Source organism: Pelecanus crispus, chromosome 8 (assembly GCF_030463565.1).
Source record: "Pelecanus crispus isolate bPelCri1 chromosome 8, bPelCri1.pri, whole genome shotgun sequence".
Taxonomy (NCBI): Eukaryota; Metazoa; Chordata; class Aves; order Pelecaniformes; family Pelecanidae; genus Pelecanus; species Pelecanus crispus.
The window spans coordinates 5,424,394-5,442,670 of record NC_134650.1 but is presented as its reverse complement, the minus strand read 5'-3'; the positions used below and the strand labels follow the sequence as shown (position 1 = coordinate 5,442,670).

Sequence of the window (18,277 nt, the reverse complement as noted above, 5' to 3'; positions counted from 1 at the left end):
CTGTCTAACTTACTTAGGCAAGTTAACATGAGTTTCAGAAACTGTGTGGTGCAGGTGTTAACCTGCCTAGTGAAACGTGAACTGACATTTTCACCTTCAAGGAAAGAAAATTCCACCACAAAAATCATTCTTAGCTCCTAGGCAATTTCCAAGATAAACCCCAGTGGGTGCAAGACAAAAAAAAAAAAAAAAAAAAAAAAAAAATCCTGTTTCTGATGAAAAATTCAGTATGTTGAAAATAGTGCGGCAGTCTTCAAGCTGACAATGTTTAAGGTGCTATTAAAGTAAAAAAAGAAAAGGAAATACATCTCGCTGTTAGTCATTTCACAGGGCTTCACACCCTTGAACAGCTCTAATCATTTCTTTAAGAAAATACCGCCTTTTTAGAGCCAGGGAGAGATTGAAGGGTGAGAAGAGGAGGCAGTGATAGGGCTGGAAAGAGGACTGGGGAACGGGGGAGGAAACTGTGGCAGGAAAAGCAAGCAAGAAGCTGCCTGGGAGAGCAGACTGGGTGGGTGGGAGCCTGTTGGAAAAGGGAAAACGGACAGAAATGAGGGAAGAAGAGCCGACTACCGCTAAGAGGGAGTAGACGGGAACTGGACAAAACGGCATGGGGAAACCCCCCGAAGAGGGGAGTCACCGCCCGCCAGGAATACACCGTCCCTGTTGCCATAAAGGCGGGGAAGGCGAGCGAGCCGAAGGCAACGAAGGGGCAAGGCTGGGGCTGGCAGAGGCGGAGAACGCAACGCAACCCGAAGGTAAAGGAAGCCCTGCCGGGCCGGGGCTGGGCCAGCCTTCGGTCAGCGTTCAGCCCCTGCTCCCGGCCCCCGCCCGGCGAGGCCGAGCCCTGAGGGGGCCCCGGCCCCGGCCCCGGCCCCGGCCCCGGCCCCGGCCCCGCCTCGGGCCGGGAACAGCGGGGGGCGCGCGGCGCGGCCGCCTAACGGTCAGCCTTTCAAACGCTCCCGCGCGAGCCGCCCGCCGCCCGCTGCCCCCGCCCGCGGGGCGGGGCCGCCGGGGAGAAAGCGCGCGGCCGGGCCGGCGGCGGCCCATTGGCTCCCGTCCGCGAGCTTGACGCATTGGCGCGGCCCAGGCCGGCGCCTGGCCCGCCCCTTGTCTCGGCGCGCGCAGGGCAAGCCCCGCACTGGCGGCCGTTGCAGCGCAAGCCTATTGGCTGCGCGCCGCGTCTGTCACCGCCGGACCCCCTCCCTCCCGGGCCTATTGCCGACGCGCGGCGGAGGTCGCGCCCTCCGATTAGTCGGCGCTCTCGTCGATCGCGCTGGGAGCCCCGCCCCCAAAGGTGAGTCGCGGACGGCCCCGGCGACGCGCTCTCATTGGCTGCGCCGGCGTGGGGGGCGTGCCTGGCGGCGGCCGTGCGGGCGGGGCTCCCGGCGTCCCCTTTGTGTGGGCACCAGTCGCCGGCCGAGCTCTGGAGAAGTAGCAGCCGCCATTTTGTGCGTGCCTGTGTTTTCCCCCACCCCCACCCCCCTTTCTGCGGGAGCGGCGGCAGCTGGGACGCCCCGTCTCTTCTGCTGGTCAGGTGAGGCGAAGCGAAGGCGTTGGGCCAGGCCGAGGGAGCCATCGCCGGCGGCTGCCGCAGCCGTGAGGTCGCGCTGTTCGCAGCGAGCGAGGGGGACGAAGCGGCAAGACGGAGAAGGGGGGGAAAAAACCTTCAGAGCTGCCCCCCAACAGGAGGAGGAGTCTCGGCGCCAGGCCCAGGCGCAGCCCCGGCACCGGCGGCAGCATGGAGAACTCGCAGCTATGCAAGCTGTTCATCGGCGGCCTGAACGTGCAGACCACGGAGGCCGGGCTGCGGGAGCACTTCGCGGCCTACGGTACCCTCACCGACTGCGTGGTCGTGCTCAACCCGCAGACCAAGCGCTCCCGCTGCTTCGGCTTCGTCACCTACTCGGCGGTGGAGGAGGCCGACGCCGCCATGGCCGCCTCCCCCCACGCCGTGGACGGGAACGCGGTGGAGCTGAAGCGGGCCGTGTCCCGGGAGGACTCGGCCAAACCGGGGGCCCACGCTAAGGTGAAGAAGCTCTTTGTGGGCGGCCTCAAAGGGGACGTGGGCGAAGGGGACCTGGTGCAGCATTTCAGCCAGTTCGGCCCCGTGGAGAAGGCCGAGATCATCGCCGACAAACAGAGCGGGAAGAAGCGCGGCTTCGGCTTCGTCTATTTCCAGAACCACGACGCCGCCGACAAGGCGGCCGTGGTCAAGTTCCACCCGATCCAGGGCCACCGCGTGGAGGTCAAGAAGGCCGTGCCCAAGGAGGACATCCAGTCGGGCGGCGGCGGCGGCTCTTCCAGGCCCTCCCGGGGAGGCAGAGGAGGAGGAAGGGGTCGGGGCGGCGGCGGATCCGGCAACCGGGATCACAACGGCCTTTCCAAAGGAGGCGGCGGTTACAACAGCTACGGCGGCTACGGCGGCGGAGGCGGCGGCGGCGGCGGCGGTTACGGCTCCTATGGCAGCGGCTCCTACGGAGGCGGCGGCGGAGGGGGAGGCGGCGACTACGGCAACGGGTACGGCGGGTTCGGCAGCTACAGCCAGCACCAGTCCTCCTACGGCCCCATGAAGAGCGGCGGAGGAGGTGGCGGAGGGGGCGGCAACTGGGGGGGCCGCAGTAACAGTGGACCGTACAGAGGAGGCTATGGTGGGGGAGGCTACGGGGGCGGCTCTTTCTGAGCTGGAGCGCCCATACGCATTGGGGGTGGCGTGGAGAGCCCTCCCTTTGATACGGGGCAGCTTCTCAATGGTTTCTCCCCTCATTCGCCGAAGGGCAGCTCCTTTTAAATGCCTCCCTGCTGTGGGAGCAGCTCCTAAATGCCCCCTGGGGGTCGCCTCTGCTGCCTGTGCCACTTCTTTCTCTCTGAAGATGGACTGGGCCCCACATACACATACTTTGTGTTACAGTCATTGATGGACTCTATTTTTTTATTATTACTTGGACCTTGGTCGTTTTTATACTAGCAACGAAAAATGTCTTGTTTTAATTTGTTTTTTGGGGGTACGGGGTGGGAAGCGTCTTGCCGATCTGGAGTAAAAACTGGGGAGGGTTACGGGGGAATTTCCTTTGTTCTAAGGACTCGATACCTGGCTACTACATTTTTTTCTACAAAATCTACTCGGATCCCATGACTGAAATTAACATTTCTGTAAAGGAGGAAAAAAATCGTTTTTACGTTTTTTATTTTTTAAATAAATCATTGTGTTCATTGACCTTTACATGTCTAATTTTTTTTCCTAGGATCCATTCCGTACGGTTTTAAGGCTTTTCTAGGTTTGAAGCAAGTGTTCCTCTGCTTTAAAATCTCTATGTACTTAGAGTAAATATTTTATTGCCAGTAAAGGTCCTAACTGACTTTTTTGCTACTCCCCTAGTGGATTTATTGGTTTTTCAAACACTCGGCAGAAAGAAATTTTTGAAGTGCTAATCCGTGGATGTGGTCTGTTTTTTAAATATCCATTCTCACTTATGCAGTTTGTGTGCATCCACCATCTTGTACTAGGCAGTTTGACGTGCTGACATGGTTGGTCAATTTTTTCTATAGGACTCTTCCATCAACGTATGTACTGTGTAGTTTGGAAGAAATAGTTTGTGTTAAGCATGTGCTTCATTCATATAAAATGTTCAGAATTTCCAATTGCTTAGTTTCAAGTCCTCTTACCGGTTTGTCTGTGTATGATTCCTTCCAGGAAAGGGTCGACATTTATCCCTTCGATTAAAGGCATACTTGTTTTCATAGTACCGGGTTAACAGACTTTTCACTCTGAACTATTGTCCTACGTTAAAGTTCCCCGAGAATCTCTCGCAGCACCATCTACCGACAGGATGGCAGCCCCCTTGCTGCAGGCTTCGTTACAGCAGGAGTAAAATTGGTTCGCTAACGATTGTACTAGACTTTTGAAAGTTATTTTATGCCACTAGATGACTGGTGTAGAATGCAATGACACCTGCATACGAATAAAGATGGGCTCCATGAGTGTTGACTGGAAAAAAGGAATGGATTTGCAATACCTGCCTCAGCACGTTTTGGTTTTTTTGGTTTGGTTTTTTTTTTTAAATAATTGCAATTGCCCATGTTTCAAAAAGTGATAATCTAAACTACGTGGGCAAAGTGCTATGATAAATGAGCCAGCTAAGTGTACCAGTAACATAGGTGCCAGTTGTAAAGCAAAAATATCTGTGTAGTCTGCTTGGTTAACAAATGTATATTTGTAGCCCTTTCACGCAATAGAATTAAAAGTTTGTTGTTTATTAAAAAGCATAATGTTTTAGGGGAAAACTGCCTTCCTGCATAGAAATAGAGAATAGCAACGTTTATGGATATCAAATAAAGATTTGAATTCCTTATATGCTTGAGTGAGAGTATGTATGATACGGGGCATGGATTTGAAAAGTGAAAAGTTATTTTGACTTCAGGTTTCTAAGCACTTAGTCTTTAATGTTGATGTTTTATGGACTGCATCTTAAAAGCTGATTTTTTTGCTTTGCTCCAGACATACAAGATATTAGAGATATAATTCCCACTGATTCCCGTGGGAAGTAAACGTCTAGGGCTTTTGCTTCTGGGCTGGAGGATTTCGTGTGAAATTTGAAGGTATTGTCAGCCTTTGATACCAGTCAATCTAACCTGATGCTGATTTTAGTTGAGTCTTTTTGTTGCTATTAGAAGTAAAACTAGCATCAACTTAATTACCAACGTAAGCTTAAATAAACAGGGCAGCCTTTTGGCATCATCAGGATTTAAACCAAGACCTGAGTTTCCTCTTGACTTGTGATAATTTATGGCTCTTGCAGTGAAACTGGTTCTCTTTGGCTTAGCTTTTATAAATAGGTTCCAAGTAACTTGCTGTTTGCAATTATATTGTAATTCTTCTGTCTCAAAAGCTTGTTAGCCTCTGTTGTGAACCAGTATCGCTGATACGTTGTTGAAAGTGCAAGTCATTTTGGAGAAGTATTTGTAAAACACTGCAAGTACTAGCTCTGTCAGCGAACAGCTTCAGGTAGTTGGTTTTATTTCAGTTCACTGGGCTTAAAGTTTTTTACTTTACCTTTGCGCTTTAAAAAACATGTTGGACAGTTATCCTGGAACTTCACTTGAAGCACAGCGTTCCTTTTGGTAGCTGAAATGAACTACTGAGTTCTAGGTCTTGTGTTAGTTTGGGTGTATGATTCAGTCTCTTGCAATGGTGAATTGCCTTAACCTTAGCAAGGGACAGCTTGGTTTTGAAAGAAATAAATTCACTTCTGTGATGTGGCTTGTCGTTTGACTCGGGAAGGTAAAGATTTGCGCACCAACTATAGCTTTATGGTATTTTCACATCATGTGTGCCATGAAGGAATATGTTGACGCTAGAAGCAAGTAGTTTTTTTAAAAAAGTGACTTCATGTGTGAAATCTGACAGTTTTGCCAAGCTGTAGCTTGATTTTGAGAATCGTACTGAAACATGCTGTTTGATTACCTGTATGTAACAGTCCTCTTGTAGGACTAATGTCTTCTAGGGTAAAAAGCAGATCCTAGAAATTGCACCTCTGTTGGGGAGTATGCTACCTAATTTCTCTCTCAAAAGATTGTCATCTGTTTAACAGTGTTCTGTGGTGTGCGTCTTGAGTAGGTGGGACATGCTCTGCTCTTGTCTCTTGGGAGCAAGAAATTCCTTGTGACAACGCAGGTAACATCTGGGAGGCTCGTGTTTGATAAGTAATGCTAGGACGTACCACGGCATATAGGGAGAGATGCAAATCTGTATTGGATAGCATTAAAGACACGATAACGACTCTCTTTGAATATAAACCGGTTTCTAGTACAGTTCCTAGTGAACAGAAGAGATTTGTTGCTAAAGCTTTGCTTATGTATTTCATGGTATTTAGTAATTTTCTGACCCCTGGGTGGATTTGTGTAGAGGTGCACAGGAGGAACTAAGATGAAATGAAGTCTATAGCTGGCGTGTAAAGAAAGAAGTTTGTGACTGCACAGTCGCTCTAGGATGGTCACGGAGGTAGAGATAAAATAACTTTAGTTTGCTGTTCCTTAGTTTGTAGTTTAGTTCTGAAGTATATGTGTCTGAGATTATCTCAATAATTTAATGGCCTTCTGTTCAGGAATGAATGCTGGATTGTGGTGGTTTCACCTGTGAGAAATAGGAAGTGAGAGCAATTAGCTTACTTTCAGCATTTAATAATGAAAGTAAAAGTGCAGTAGTTTTCTTAAAACACAGATGTTCATTTTTGTAATCTGCGTGAACAAAAAGAAATTCCATAAAATAAAGCTTTTCAGAGACTACAGTATCACAGTATAGCTCAGTGTGTTGTGATGTGCGCACAGTTTTTTAGTAGTAATGCGTATTCATGTCTAAAGTATAATTTGTTCTTGATTCTGCTTCTTGTGTGACTTGTAAATTTTATTTGGCTAATAAAATTGGCCTAATGTACACTTTTATAATACAGGTGACTACTGCATTAAAAAGAAACACCCTAAACACCTGTATACGTAATGAATCTATACTTGCACAAATCAGTGGAAGTACCTCTCACTTGTTTTACCATTAGGTGGTGAGAAGGTAGTTCACAACAGCAGTAACAACTGAAACAGCTGTGATCACGGTAAATCTCTGTGGGTCACTGTCTGTATTACAGCTGTGAGACTTGAGAAATAAAAGCTGTGCCTTGCTCTGCAGGCCTGTGTAGTATACTTAGGCAGAGAATCTTTACCCTCCAGGATTGAGCAAGCTTTTGGTTTTGTGTTGTGTGTTTGAAATAGTTGCAAGTGGTGCAGCTGCGGTACTCGCTCTCGGACTCCCAGTTCCGCTTACGGGAGCGCAGACCTGCTGGGATGCCGACGGACGGCGTGCACAGCGGGGGCACTGGCAGGAGCTGTGCTTGAACTCTGTTGGATACTTTGTGCGTACATACTTAACGATCGGTGAAGCCGGAATATTTAAGATGGTTAAAAATGTGATTTAAAGTTCTCAAATACTTTATGGTGTTCTCCCCCCACCCCAACTTCGATCCTTTCTGGAAAGCAGATTTTGCTTTCATTTAGCATTGCAAGACCGAAGTGGATAGCGTAGGTCAGAACACTGGTTTATTATCCTGCCCTGTCAGCTGATACTATTGTCGCAATATAATGGCATTCCTATCGCTGCTGAAAGGGTCTGAGCCTGAGTGGTGCTGAGGACCCCAACCTCCCATTCAAGTCTGAAAAGAGAGCCGCTTCTTTTTTCTACATACCTCAGAATGTTCTTTCTAAAATGCAAATGTTCCGTTTAAATTGTTAGTTAATCTCTAAAAAATAAAACTGAAGGACTCCCTTCTGATACGCGCACAGGAAACAAAAACATGGTGTATTTTGTGAGAATGGGGTTTTGCTCCTACAGTCTGTGAGATGATTGGTTTTCTAATAGAAGGTAGCTTATCCAGGCCTTTTTAAAAGGATTGCTTGTCCTGTAGTAGCTATTACGGGTTAGTGTTTATCACATAATCAAGTTTGTACCACATTTACGTGGTATACGTTGTTACAGACCTCTGCTTTCTAAGCTATTTTAATAGGAAGAAGGCATTTCCAATATGTTTTTCAAACTATGTGTCTATATATAATACCTTGGGTTAATGTTAGGTGATTGAAAGTGTAACCCCCAAAATTTCAGTCTTTCACCTTAACCAGAGGTGTCATTTACAAAACAATGGGTTATTTAATATTTTTCGCATACCTGATTCTGTGACCTGGTGTATGCATCCCTTAAAGATGAATTTTCTGCTTGTTGTTTTCTGTATTTCTTAAGCGAATAAAACGGTTACATCCCTGCTTCATTTTAAAACGTATTCCACAATACAAGCACACCGTAAGGAGTTTGGAGCCAGCCTGAACAAGCACTATTTGCTTCTGTTGATGGGCTTTTTTTAGGTCTGCTATTGAAGTGTTGCTACGCTATTATTTCTGGTAGGTGCGTGTATACGTGCACACCCACCTTACCTCTACTTCCACTTACCTTTAATGAGTATTTATTTGTACTGTAATGTAAGTACTACTATTGACGGGTGTCAGATGTGTATTTCTTATAACAAGATGAAAGTCTTTCTGCTCTATATCGTTATCTAGGAATTTTCTATCGTTTACCTGTATACTAGGACTTGTGAAGGGGCTGATGGAGTTGCGTGCTTTCCTCCTTCACGTTCCTTTGACAAATCCTAGTCTTTTTGCCTTCTCTGCTCCCAGAACCCTCCTCGATTTTTTTTGTGTGTGTGTGTTTGTTTTGTATAAATGGGAGGAAATATATAGTCACTTTTGAACCGATACCTCTTGTTCATATGGTTCTGAGAGCATTTCAGTCATATCTATACTCCCCTTAAAAACATCTAACCCATCTTGTGGGGAAAATGGGTAGTGGGAACTTTGAAAGAGCAAGGGCTGTAAAGCTGTAGTTTGGTGCAGAAGAGAGGCATTCTTCAGATTCTTTTATTTCCCATAGTTCTCCTATCTGCTGAATACACTGAGCAGTTAAAAATTTGAAACACTTCAGGTCTAGCCTGTAGCAAAAAAAAAAAGCATAAAAAATAAAATCAAAATACTGTGCTCTGTCCTTAGTTCAACCTTTGCCAGTAGAGGTCCTAAACTAAAAGTTGCAGCAGCGTTTTCTTAAGTACTTTCTCAGTGCGGTTGATCTTGGTGTAACTTTTTTTTTTTTTGCTAAATGTTTGTTAGGCAAAGCTGTCGTATTGCCTATTGCTGTTACAGAAAGCATTGAGCTTAGAGCACTGGCTATTCTCGGATTGTCAGCCATCCAAGTAACCAAAGCTCCTTAACTTTGAAAACTAGATGTCAGGCCCAGTCAGACTAATAATGCCATCTCTCTGAGGCATCTGGATATTAACCCTCTTAGTCTGATGCGTACAGCTTCATTCCTGAATGCTTTCACAAATGGAAAACACACAGATTTGGAAAGAACAGCTCTTCCTCAAAAAAAAAAAAACCAACCCAAACTACACAATGTAGAGCTATGTATAATTTTGTTACATATTACATTCATTAAACTACTATAAATATCTCTTTTCATGTGTAATGCAGTAAAGAATTGATGCCAATTTAGAAAGGGATTAAGTTTCTGGCTGGAAATGTGTCAAGATGCACATTTGCTCACTACCATCAAAGTACAAATTGCTGATGGACATTGCAGAAAAATTCCTTAGAAGCAGAATGAGCTGATGAATCTGAAAATACTTCAGTTGTTCAATGCTACTTTATCCCATGCAATTGCCAACTAGTTTGTCTCGCAGAAAGCCCCGTTCTCACTGGGAATACTGTTTTGAATTAAAAGGCGTGCAAAGCTACGCATCTGAAAATACGCTGTTAGCCTGTAGTCCGGTCAATGTAAAAGATGAATAGCGTCTCAGTCTCTTCTGTCATTTCTGTAACTTTTGTTGCTTTCTGTGGTTTTACAATGGACTTTTTCTGTTTTGTAAGAAATTTTGCTTTCTACAAAATCCCAGAGGGAAGGAAGCCTGAGTCTCGTCACTGTAGGCACTGATTGGGAAGAAGAAAAATCAGGAGTCCGGTCCCTGTTTCCAGCTTAGACTTGGATTAAAGTAATGCTGGATAAAACGCAGGAGCAGTGTTCAGGACTGGAGGTTCATGCTCTTTTTACTTGTTCTCTGTGGATCAATAATCTTGTTTTCTTTACTGCAGCTTCAGTGGAAAGCCTCCCTCTCCCAACCACACACCCTGATGAACAAATTACAACAACGTGGGCAGGGCATGGCCCTGGGGGATGGCTGTGCTTGCCTCGCTCTTGTATAAAAGCACAACACTATCAGCTGTCTTTTGAAATAGTTTACTCCTGTTTCACCCTCCAGGTCCCCTCCCCCCTCAAAAGGGGTGTCCTCTGCTTTTGGGCTCACTGACTGCTCCCTGGCTGGCTTGCGGAGTCGTGAAAGGTTTCTGATGCTGAATTCCCAGTTCTCTCTGTGTGGTTGTCTAGTACCTTTTCAGGTTTTAGTAATCTTTTAAATTTACTGGGTAACAAATTCAGCCAAAGTCCTTCACTGTGTGACTTCATTCGGGCTTGTTTAATTGTTTTCTTTCCACCACTGCTGGAATAATGATGCTCCATTTACTGGAGAGGGCTCCTTAGAGTCCTGTCTGCAACTTCAGGACTTCTCCCCCTGAGATCGCTACTGGACTGCAGGACAGTTGTGGTAGTAGTTGCTAATGCCTCTTGCATAGATTATTTAGCAAAGTGCATCCTGCAAGATAAGTAATGTCTAGCTTTCTACTGTTATTTTCATGGAAAGGTATCCTCCTGAAAGAGTGAGATCCCCAGGAGCACAAGGGGAGGTTTCAAGCCTTTGCAGTAAGTAACCTGGTGCAAATTACCATGCCTTTTTTTCCTTTAGGCCCAACCCATCCGTTACTTTCTGCAATTTTAAATGTAGACAAATTATTTTTTTCTGTTATTATGTCTTTTAGAAGCTATTACTGGAGTTTTCTTTTACTCACCCAGCACCAGATAGAATCTGGGCTTCTGCTCTGTGTGTCAAAGCTACTTTTAAAGCCTCTTTGAGGCACGAGCTTGGTGATGAGTCAGCACCACATGTGTTTTGGAAACCTTACGTTGAGTTTGTGCGTAGCTGGTGGCAATGGGGAGCTCTTGTTTTGTGTGCGCTGGGGAATCGGCCGAGAGGGAGTTGAGAAACATCGCCTTTGGAAGGAAGGTTGGGAAGGAAGAGCTGGGCTTGTCTTATTGCTAGTGCTGCTCTAGGCCAAAACTTTTGCAACAAGCTGGTGCGGCACGCTCTCTAATGCCTTCTCAAAGTGTGTTTTCTTTCTCCCTCACAGGGTGCACTTCTGCGTGGAGAGAGAGAGGGAGGACGGGAAAGCTGAGCCCTGAAAAGCACACCGTGAAAGTTCAGTAAGTGAACAGAAACCCAAGCTGAGCCCCTGACATACAGTTCCCACTCTGAATATGCTATGGAGATTGGGCAGAAAAAGGTGTTTGCCCAGAAAATACCAAGCTAGATAACGAAGGACAATCCGTTACCTGCCAGGAAGACATGCTGCATGAGAGCGCTGCTTCTGCTCAGGTAAAATAATGTGCCTGCAGAAAACAGCCTTGCCTAAATTTCTGTGTGGCAGCTGTGTGATTTGCTCATTCGTGTTAATGTCGCAGCATGTTGTGTTAATGATACGAGGATGGTGGACTGGATTTCTTGGCTTTTGCAAAGAACAAAAAATGAAATGTTTTTAAAAAATTTCAAGAAGAGAGCGAGGCAATGGGTGTACAAGGAGTAGTCGTAAAGAGGCTTGGGTTGGGGTGGTGAGATCCTGAAGGAGAATAGGTTTGTTTGTGCTGGTCTCTCAGAGTTACAGTATACAAATACTAATTAAGGCATACAATGTCTTTAAGAAGCATATGGGTAGTTTCCCCTTGTTACAGAAGGTGGTAGTGGAAGCATTAAGGGATATATTAAAAAGACAATCACATTAAAATGGTATGTCAACACTTCAGCAAAAAATTTTGGGGAAAACAAAAATCCCACATTTTGGGCCGTAGCCTAAACTTTTTCTCCAGTCCATGCACTCAGCCTTTAGCGAGAACTGTACACTTCAGTAGGTGCAGAAATGGGGGTCAAAACGAAGGACTCGTGAGGCAGAGGGACTTGGTAGTATTTAGGCATCTGAATACTGGCCTTTGCCTTTGTTCTAGTGCCCACAACAGTTGTTTTTACAGCTTTCTTCCTGAATGTTAATTTTTCCTTTTGAGCGCTCAATTCTAAACTGTAAAACCTATGTGAAAATCTTGCAGCAAGTTTCTGATAAGTATGTAATGCGACTACAGGGCAGGAAGTCTGTGCTTCTGACATAGCTGACTGCGGGCGACATCAATTGCTTATGCCACAGGAAAGATTAAGAGGAGGAGCAGGAAGAACATTTTCAGCTGATCTGTTACTGCTGTGTAGGGTGAGCAATAGAACGGCTTACACCCCAGAAATCACAGCCTGGGGATGAAGATGGCCAGGGGTTGTTATTCTAAAGCTGGTAACATTATGATGAAAGTGTTGGAGTAAACCCACTATTTTTACAGGAATGGTGATTTATGTTAAAGATTAAAGGAAAATGTATTTCATAGAGCCCAGTTTTGCTGGCGTGTGGCACAGGAGTGTGTGCTGGGTGGGTGCTCCAGCCCTCTCTGCTCTACAAACCACCCGCTTCAGAAAACAGTGCTTCAGTGGGAGCCTCTTACCTCTGGAGCCCTCAGCATAAGGACATGGAGCTGCTGGAGCGGGTCCAGAGGAGGCCACAGAAATGATCCGAGGGCTGGAGCCCCTCTCCTACGAGGCCAGGCTGGGGGAGCTGGGGGTGTTCAGCCTGGAGAAGAGAAGGCTGCGGGGAGACCTTACTGTGGCCTTTCAGTACTGAAAGGGAGCCCATAGGAAGGATGGGGACAAGCTTTTTAGCAAGGCCTGTTGTGACAGGACAAGGAGTAATGGATTTAAACTAAAGAAGAATAGATTTAGACTGGATATAAGGAAGAAATGTTTTACAGTGAGGGTGGTGAGGCACTGGCACAGGTTGCCCAGAGAGGTGGTGGAGGCCCCATCCCTGGAAACATCCCAGGCCAGGCTGGACGGGGCTGTGAGCACCCTGGGCTGGTTAAAGCTGTCCCTGCTCACTGCAGGGGCTGGGCTGGGTGGGCTCTAAAGGTCCCTTCCAACCCAAAGCATTCTGTGATTCTATGATTCTAAGCTTCAGCTGCCAAAACATCACTGATTCCAGCTCTGAGAAGGTCCCTACCTGGAAGGTCTCCTAGAGCTTCCTTTTTGAGCCATGTGTTCACTTGGGTGCCTGTGAGTTGCTGTAATAGCTGAATTTTAGCTGCTGTTTTGGTTTTGTTATGTGAAAGCAATATGACATGCTCTAAATGCTAGCAGTGGTTAGGCAGCATATACCTTCGGGACTTCCCTGCCAGGTCACCTCACCTCGTGCTCCGGGTCCCCTGGGAGTCAGCGTGGTACCCAAGTGTCACCTCCAAGTGACTTCAGTTAGCCACTGAGATACCAGGGCATCTGTTTCGGTAGATACCTTTCACTGTTTTTCTTAGATTAGTTTTCTTAGTGGACCTTTTTCCAGAAAACTTATGGTCTAAATAGAGGTCTATCTAAATGAATATTTACTTAATCAGAATCACAGAATAATTTTAATTGGAAGGGACTTCTGGAGGTAATCCTGTTCCAACATCCCTCAAAGCAGGACCAGCTTCAGGGTTAGATCAGGTTGTTCACTCAGATATATATAGAGAGATATATATAAAAATAAAATAAGTTTGATTATAAGACTGAGACATATATATCTTTTGAAAAACAGAATGAAAAATAACTTAGGCTGAGAAGGTTCAGCCTTGGAAGCTTCCGTGAATGCGGTGTTTCATGCATACCTTTCACAGCTCCTCAATGCAGAAGCCATAGTTTTTTAAGAAAGATGATTAGCAATTTGGTGGCGGGGATTATACAGCTAGAAAGGAGAGCTGCTAAAGATAGCAAATTGTTTATGATACAGATCTCTGGAATCTGTATGTTGGTATATACCCGAAAATGGGTATATACAGGGGAGTGAAGGGTTCCTGACTTGCTGCTTGCACTGTATTTAAGCTGTATGATCCTGTGATTTGTGGCTCTTGCATTTTGCCTTGAAGAGCCAGGACTGGTGGTTTTATTCCCCCGCCCCCCCCCTTGATGCAGAGTGCTTTCTGCTGGGTTTTGGGGAGGGGGCTCTTTCTGGCTTCTGCTGAAGCTGTGGAGATCGGCAGGGCGTTGTCAGAGCATGTTGGGGCTCTTCACAGAATTAAATTCTCAGAAGCACTCAACGTGCTTTCCTTACAACCTCAGGGATAAACCAGCGGCCAGACTCTGGGCTGGGAGAGAGTTTTGAATCGGATTGGCAGGGGTTGTTTTTATTCCCTCCCTTCCTGGCATTTTTATTGTAGAAATTCCTTGCTGTCATAGGGACACTGGCAATGCTTTGATCTCTCTTCATATCTCCCTACGGCTCGTTAGAGTTGGGGGGTTTGGTCTTTCACTGTAGATCTGAAGGTTGTCGCAGGAATCTGGAAAGGTTTTGGTGGGCCGAGGGATGGTGGTACCGGCTGGAACAGGCGTTCTGTGGACCTTTCTGCTCTGAGCATCGGTTATATGGTTGCCAGTGATTGAAGGGAGATTAGATATAGGAGGAATTTAGGACTACTTGGGACCAGGAATTTTTGAGAGAGGCTAGTGTTACTAATTACTTTTAACCACCTGCTCTTTCAAGATGTCAATCTTTGCACTTACAAAAATTTCTTGCTTGTTTTTATTGGGGTTGTTACACAGTCATGATTATTTTGCAAGGCTGCTATAAAGGTAATCTGTGATTACTGGAACATGTCTTTGTCCCATCCCAGCAATGACTGTTCACGGGTTTGCTGTTGTCCGTCGCTGGGATTTCCCTTTCCGTGGTTGCTCTAGGCATTTGTAGAGTCCAGCGGTAGATGTGTCGGTGGGGCAAAGCACGTAAGAAGGTATTGCTGGTGTGGTTCAACCTAGATGCCTAGTTCCCAGGTTGACTGAAGTGAGATAATATATATTTTTTTTTTTTTTTAAATGATGAAAGCCAAATATTTTGGTGTTTAAAAACTATGTGTTAATAAAAGTACACAGGTACTAGGCAGCAATTTCAGGACTGCTCTTACATCTTTTATGATTACTGAGGGACTTACTCAGTGGAAACAAGTTCCAGCCCTTGTTTTCTAGATAAAGTCTAGTATTTTTGGTATCGTTACCTGTTCTTTGGTTTGAACTCTTACGTCTTGCAGTTTTGCCTGTTGTGCATCAAGGGTGTAAGACTGAATGGACACTGGGGAAATACTTGAGGATCTGGATGTGTGGAACCAGTAGTTTAACAGGATTCTCAAAGGGAGACGCAGGAGTCATCTCCTTTTGCCTGAATCCTGTGTGAGGTTTGACTTCATGACTTTATCTGTATTTCTTCTGCTTATGGGGAGGCTGCCAAATGGTGTTTAAACAGCAGGACTCCAGACTCTGCATCCCCATGTGACTTTGTTCAAGTCCTTTAACTTCCAGGTGTGTTAAGTTTTCTTATCTGAAGAATGGGGGTGATGACTAGTTAAGATTCTCAACAAGCTTTTGAAACCCTCATGTGGAAGGTGCGACAGCATCTGTTCAGTCGTCATTTCCCGTACATTTTAAAAGATGTATGAAACTTAGGTTGGTAAGGAGGAGGAGGACATGGTTTGAGGAGAAGTGTGGAAAAGTGAGGTAATTTTATTTACAAAAGAGATGGAATGGTTTCTCGCAAGAGAAATCTCTCAATACTTCTTCTTATCTCTTTGCACAAGAAAGTAAATGTTCCTGTCTATCATAATTAACCTCTGGGGCCTCATTGTTGCAGAATAAGATTGAGAGAATCTTTTAATAAAATGAGGAAAAAAAAATTACAGATTTAAGTGAAAGTCCCTGCATTTGTAGCAATTGGAATAAAAATGGCAAATGCAGGGCCTTTCACTTAAATCTGTAATTTTTTTTTTTCCTCATTTTATGTCTAGCGCTTCAGGCTAAATAGCACCTGCGGTTTAGAAGGACCCGTATTTCCTGCGCAGCGCGCGTTTGGCCTGATAGACTGCACAGGACAGCAAGGTTTTTGTAAACTGGGGAACCGGAGGCCAGATCCTGCTTTCTGCGGAGGGCGTGGGGAGACCTGGGGGTGCTGGGCCCCTCTCCCTCCTCAGCAGGTCTGAGCATCGCCAGTCCTCTCCTGCCGCTGCCCTGCGCGCAGCCTTGACCTTGTGCTGGGCGCCGGGGATTTGCAGTCCGCCGAAGCTGCCCTTTCTCCTACAGACTGCAAGGATTGCAGCGGCGGGGGCCGCCCGGCTCACCCGCCACCTCCGCGGGGGCCAGCTCCGGCCGCGCAGGCAGCGGCCCTGGTGCAAGGACGACGAGCAGCAGCCGGTGGACGCTGGGGAGACCGGAGCCGCTCCCCGCGGGTGCCAGCGCTCTCCCGTCCCGCTGCCCGGCGGGTTCCCGCCCCCCCCCCCCAGCCGGGGCGGCCCATTTTGACCTATTCCGTCCCCGGCTGCCGCCAGCGGGGCTGGTGCCCGCGGCGCCAAGCGCAGCCCGGGCGAGGAGGGCGCTCTCGGGGCCGGCGGCGGGGCCGCCCTGCACGGCTGCCGTTGCCCGGAGACGATCGCAAGCGGGCCCGGGGAGGGCGGAGGCTGCGGGCGGCGGGGGGCGGTGCGGGCTGCGGCCGCGGCGGGGACGCAGCGCTCCGCTCCCGCAGGAAGCGGCCCGGGGCGGGGGCGGCCGCTCGCAGCCATGCCGGGCCCGGGGCGCTGAGCCTGCCCCGCCGCCCGCCCCGGCCACGGCCCCGGCCCCCGCCGCGCCGCACGATGGAGGAGGAGAGGTAGGTGCCGCCGCCGAGCCTTTGTGTCTGCCGCGGGGCTGCCGTTCGCCGGGGAGCCCTCCGTGGCGGTGCGGAGCCATGCGGCTTGCGGGGACCCCCCGCCATCCCCATTCCTGCCCGCTTTGCAGAAATACCCTCCGCGGCGAGCGCCTGCCGTGGCAGCGCTAGCTGTTGCAATGTCATGGTGACCGGCGGCTTCGCCCCGTCTACCCACACCGAGGGAACGGAGCGGGGTTTTTCGGCAGGATGCTCTTTACGTACGGATAGCGAGGTAAGGGAGGCTGCTCGGGTGGGTGCTGCTGGAGCGCAGGAGGGTGGGCTGCCGGGCTGCAGGGTCCTTCGTCGGCGAGACGTGCCTCGCAAAAACGCCGGGCTCGCGCCCGCCTTGCCCGCATCTCCAACCTCCAGCCGCTCACTTTGTCGTTCCCTTGAAGACATACCCACCGATATTTTGGCTCGCTTGAGGTTTGAGTGAAAATCTGTAACATCTGTGGAGCCTTCGGGGCCAATTTACCTGTCGGTGTACGTAGAAGCTGTGCACCGCACGGGTGTTACGGCAGGCACGGGGGATCCCGTGTCCCTCGCACGGCAGCTGGGCCGTATATACTTTATTTCCTGCAAGGCAGCTATTTTGCTCTAAAACCTGTGTGCAGAAGCGCTCGCAGAGTCCACTGAACACGTAAAAGAGATTATTGCTGCACAGGCACTTCGTAGACGCCGGAGAGATGGTCAGTGTTTCTGCTCTGCCTTCCTTCTTCCTCCCCTCTCTGCCTTTTGCGCACCAGAACCTCGCTTGTACTGCTTCAAACTAAACATGAAGCTGGTTTGGGTTTTGGTTTGGGGTTTTTTTTTGTATTTTTTTTTAAAAACAGGACATGCTGAGTGCTTCCTTTTGTGCTGGTGACCTTGCAGGGGGTGGGGGATACAGAGAAGGGGCTCGACCCGCTGGTAGTACTAATCATCAGGGCTTGACAGCAGTTTCGTTTAAATAATGATACACTGAAAAATTAAGCTGGGGTCAACCCCCAAATTCTGGAAATTTTCCCTCTGTTGAGGAAAAATGCTCGCAGCAGCCCGTGGGAGTTGCTTTCCAAGCTCCGAAGGGCAGCTTTCTACCCTTACGTGACTCAAGGGTTGCAATTGTTTTGTATTTAATGTGCAAAACAAAACTTTCAGCCTGCCACATTTTTCTTAAAATTACATTGCATGGCTTCTGCTTCCCAGAAGCATGTGAATGGCCACCTCTGGATATTAATCCAGCTATTGAGTAATTTTGGGTCCCTTGAAATCTTAGATTATCATGCTAAATGCTAGCCCATGGAGTAGGTTTTCCTTCTTTTTTCTTTATATATAAATGAGTCTAGGGTTTGAGGAAGTGGAGAGGGGCTGTTTCGATACTGCAGGCTGGGATCATCCGTGGCACTATTACTGACTATCTTTTCTTATGGTTACCAGCAATGGTCTCATTTTGACTGAAGGCTTTTTGTTGGGATGTGGCGGTGAAAAAGTCATTGGGGAAGTACCTGGACTGTTTTGCCTCATCTTTTTTTTCCAGCCCATCTGTTTTTTAGGGCACGAAGGACTGTCCCCATCAGCATGTTCTTTGCCTCTGGAACTGAGGAATGATTACCCGAATTGCGAGCAATATTCCAAATATTTCTAGTTTTTGGGAAGAGGAAGGTGGCCCTGAACTGGTTGCGGGCAGTAATGATGTAGGGTTTGACTCTCGGCAAGGAAAGCTGGAAATACTCACCTGCTTTCTCGTTCGAAAGGACATGTCGTGTGGGACTGTGCTGAGGCTGCCTTGCCTGCTGTGAGCAAGTCCTGGAAG

The 18,277-nt window shown here is 47.7% G+C and overlaps 2 protein-coding genes across 2 annotated transcripts in view; both read left to right on the top strand.

Annotated features, from left to right (window-relative positions):
- The first annotated feature begins 1,741 nt into the window (after positions 1 to 1,741).
- On the top strand, positions 1,742 to 2,683 carry HNRNPA0 (heterogeneous nuclear ribonucleoprotein A0). Its single transcript, XM_075715389.1, has one exon. It carries the CDS (start codon positions 1,742 to 1,744, stop codon positions 2,681 to 2,683), a length of 942 nt encoding a protein of 313 aa, XP_075571504.1.
- A 13,749-nt stretch (positions 2,684 to 16,432) lies between these two features.
- The window catches only part of KLHL3 (kelch like family member 3), a 47,017-nt gene continuing 45,172 nt past the window's right edge, over positions 16,433 to 18,277 (top strand). Inside the window, exon 1 of the mRNA XM_075715129.1 lies at positions 16,433 to 16,446. Coding sequence (XP_075571244.1) covers positions 16,433 to 16,446 — 14 coding nt within the window. The remainder of the gene's footprint in view (positions 16,447 to 18,277) is intronic.

Coding starts and splice junctions, on each gene's coding strand:
- HNRNPA0 (XM_075715389.1), top strand. CDS start 1,742: ATGGAGAACTCGCAGCTATGCAAGCTGTTCATCGGCGGCCTGAACGTG.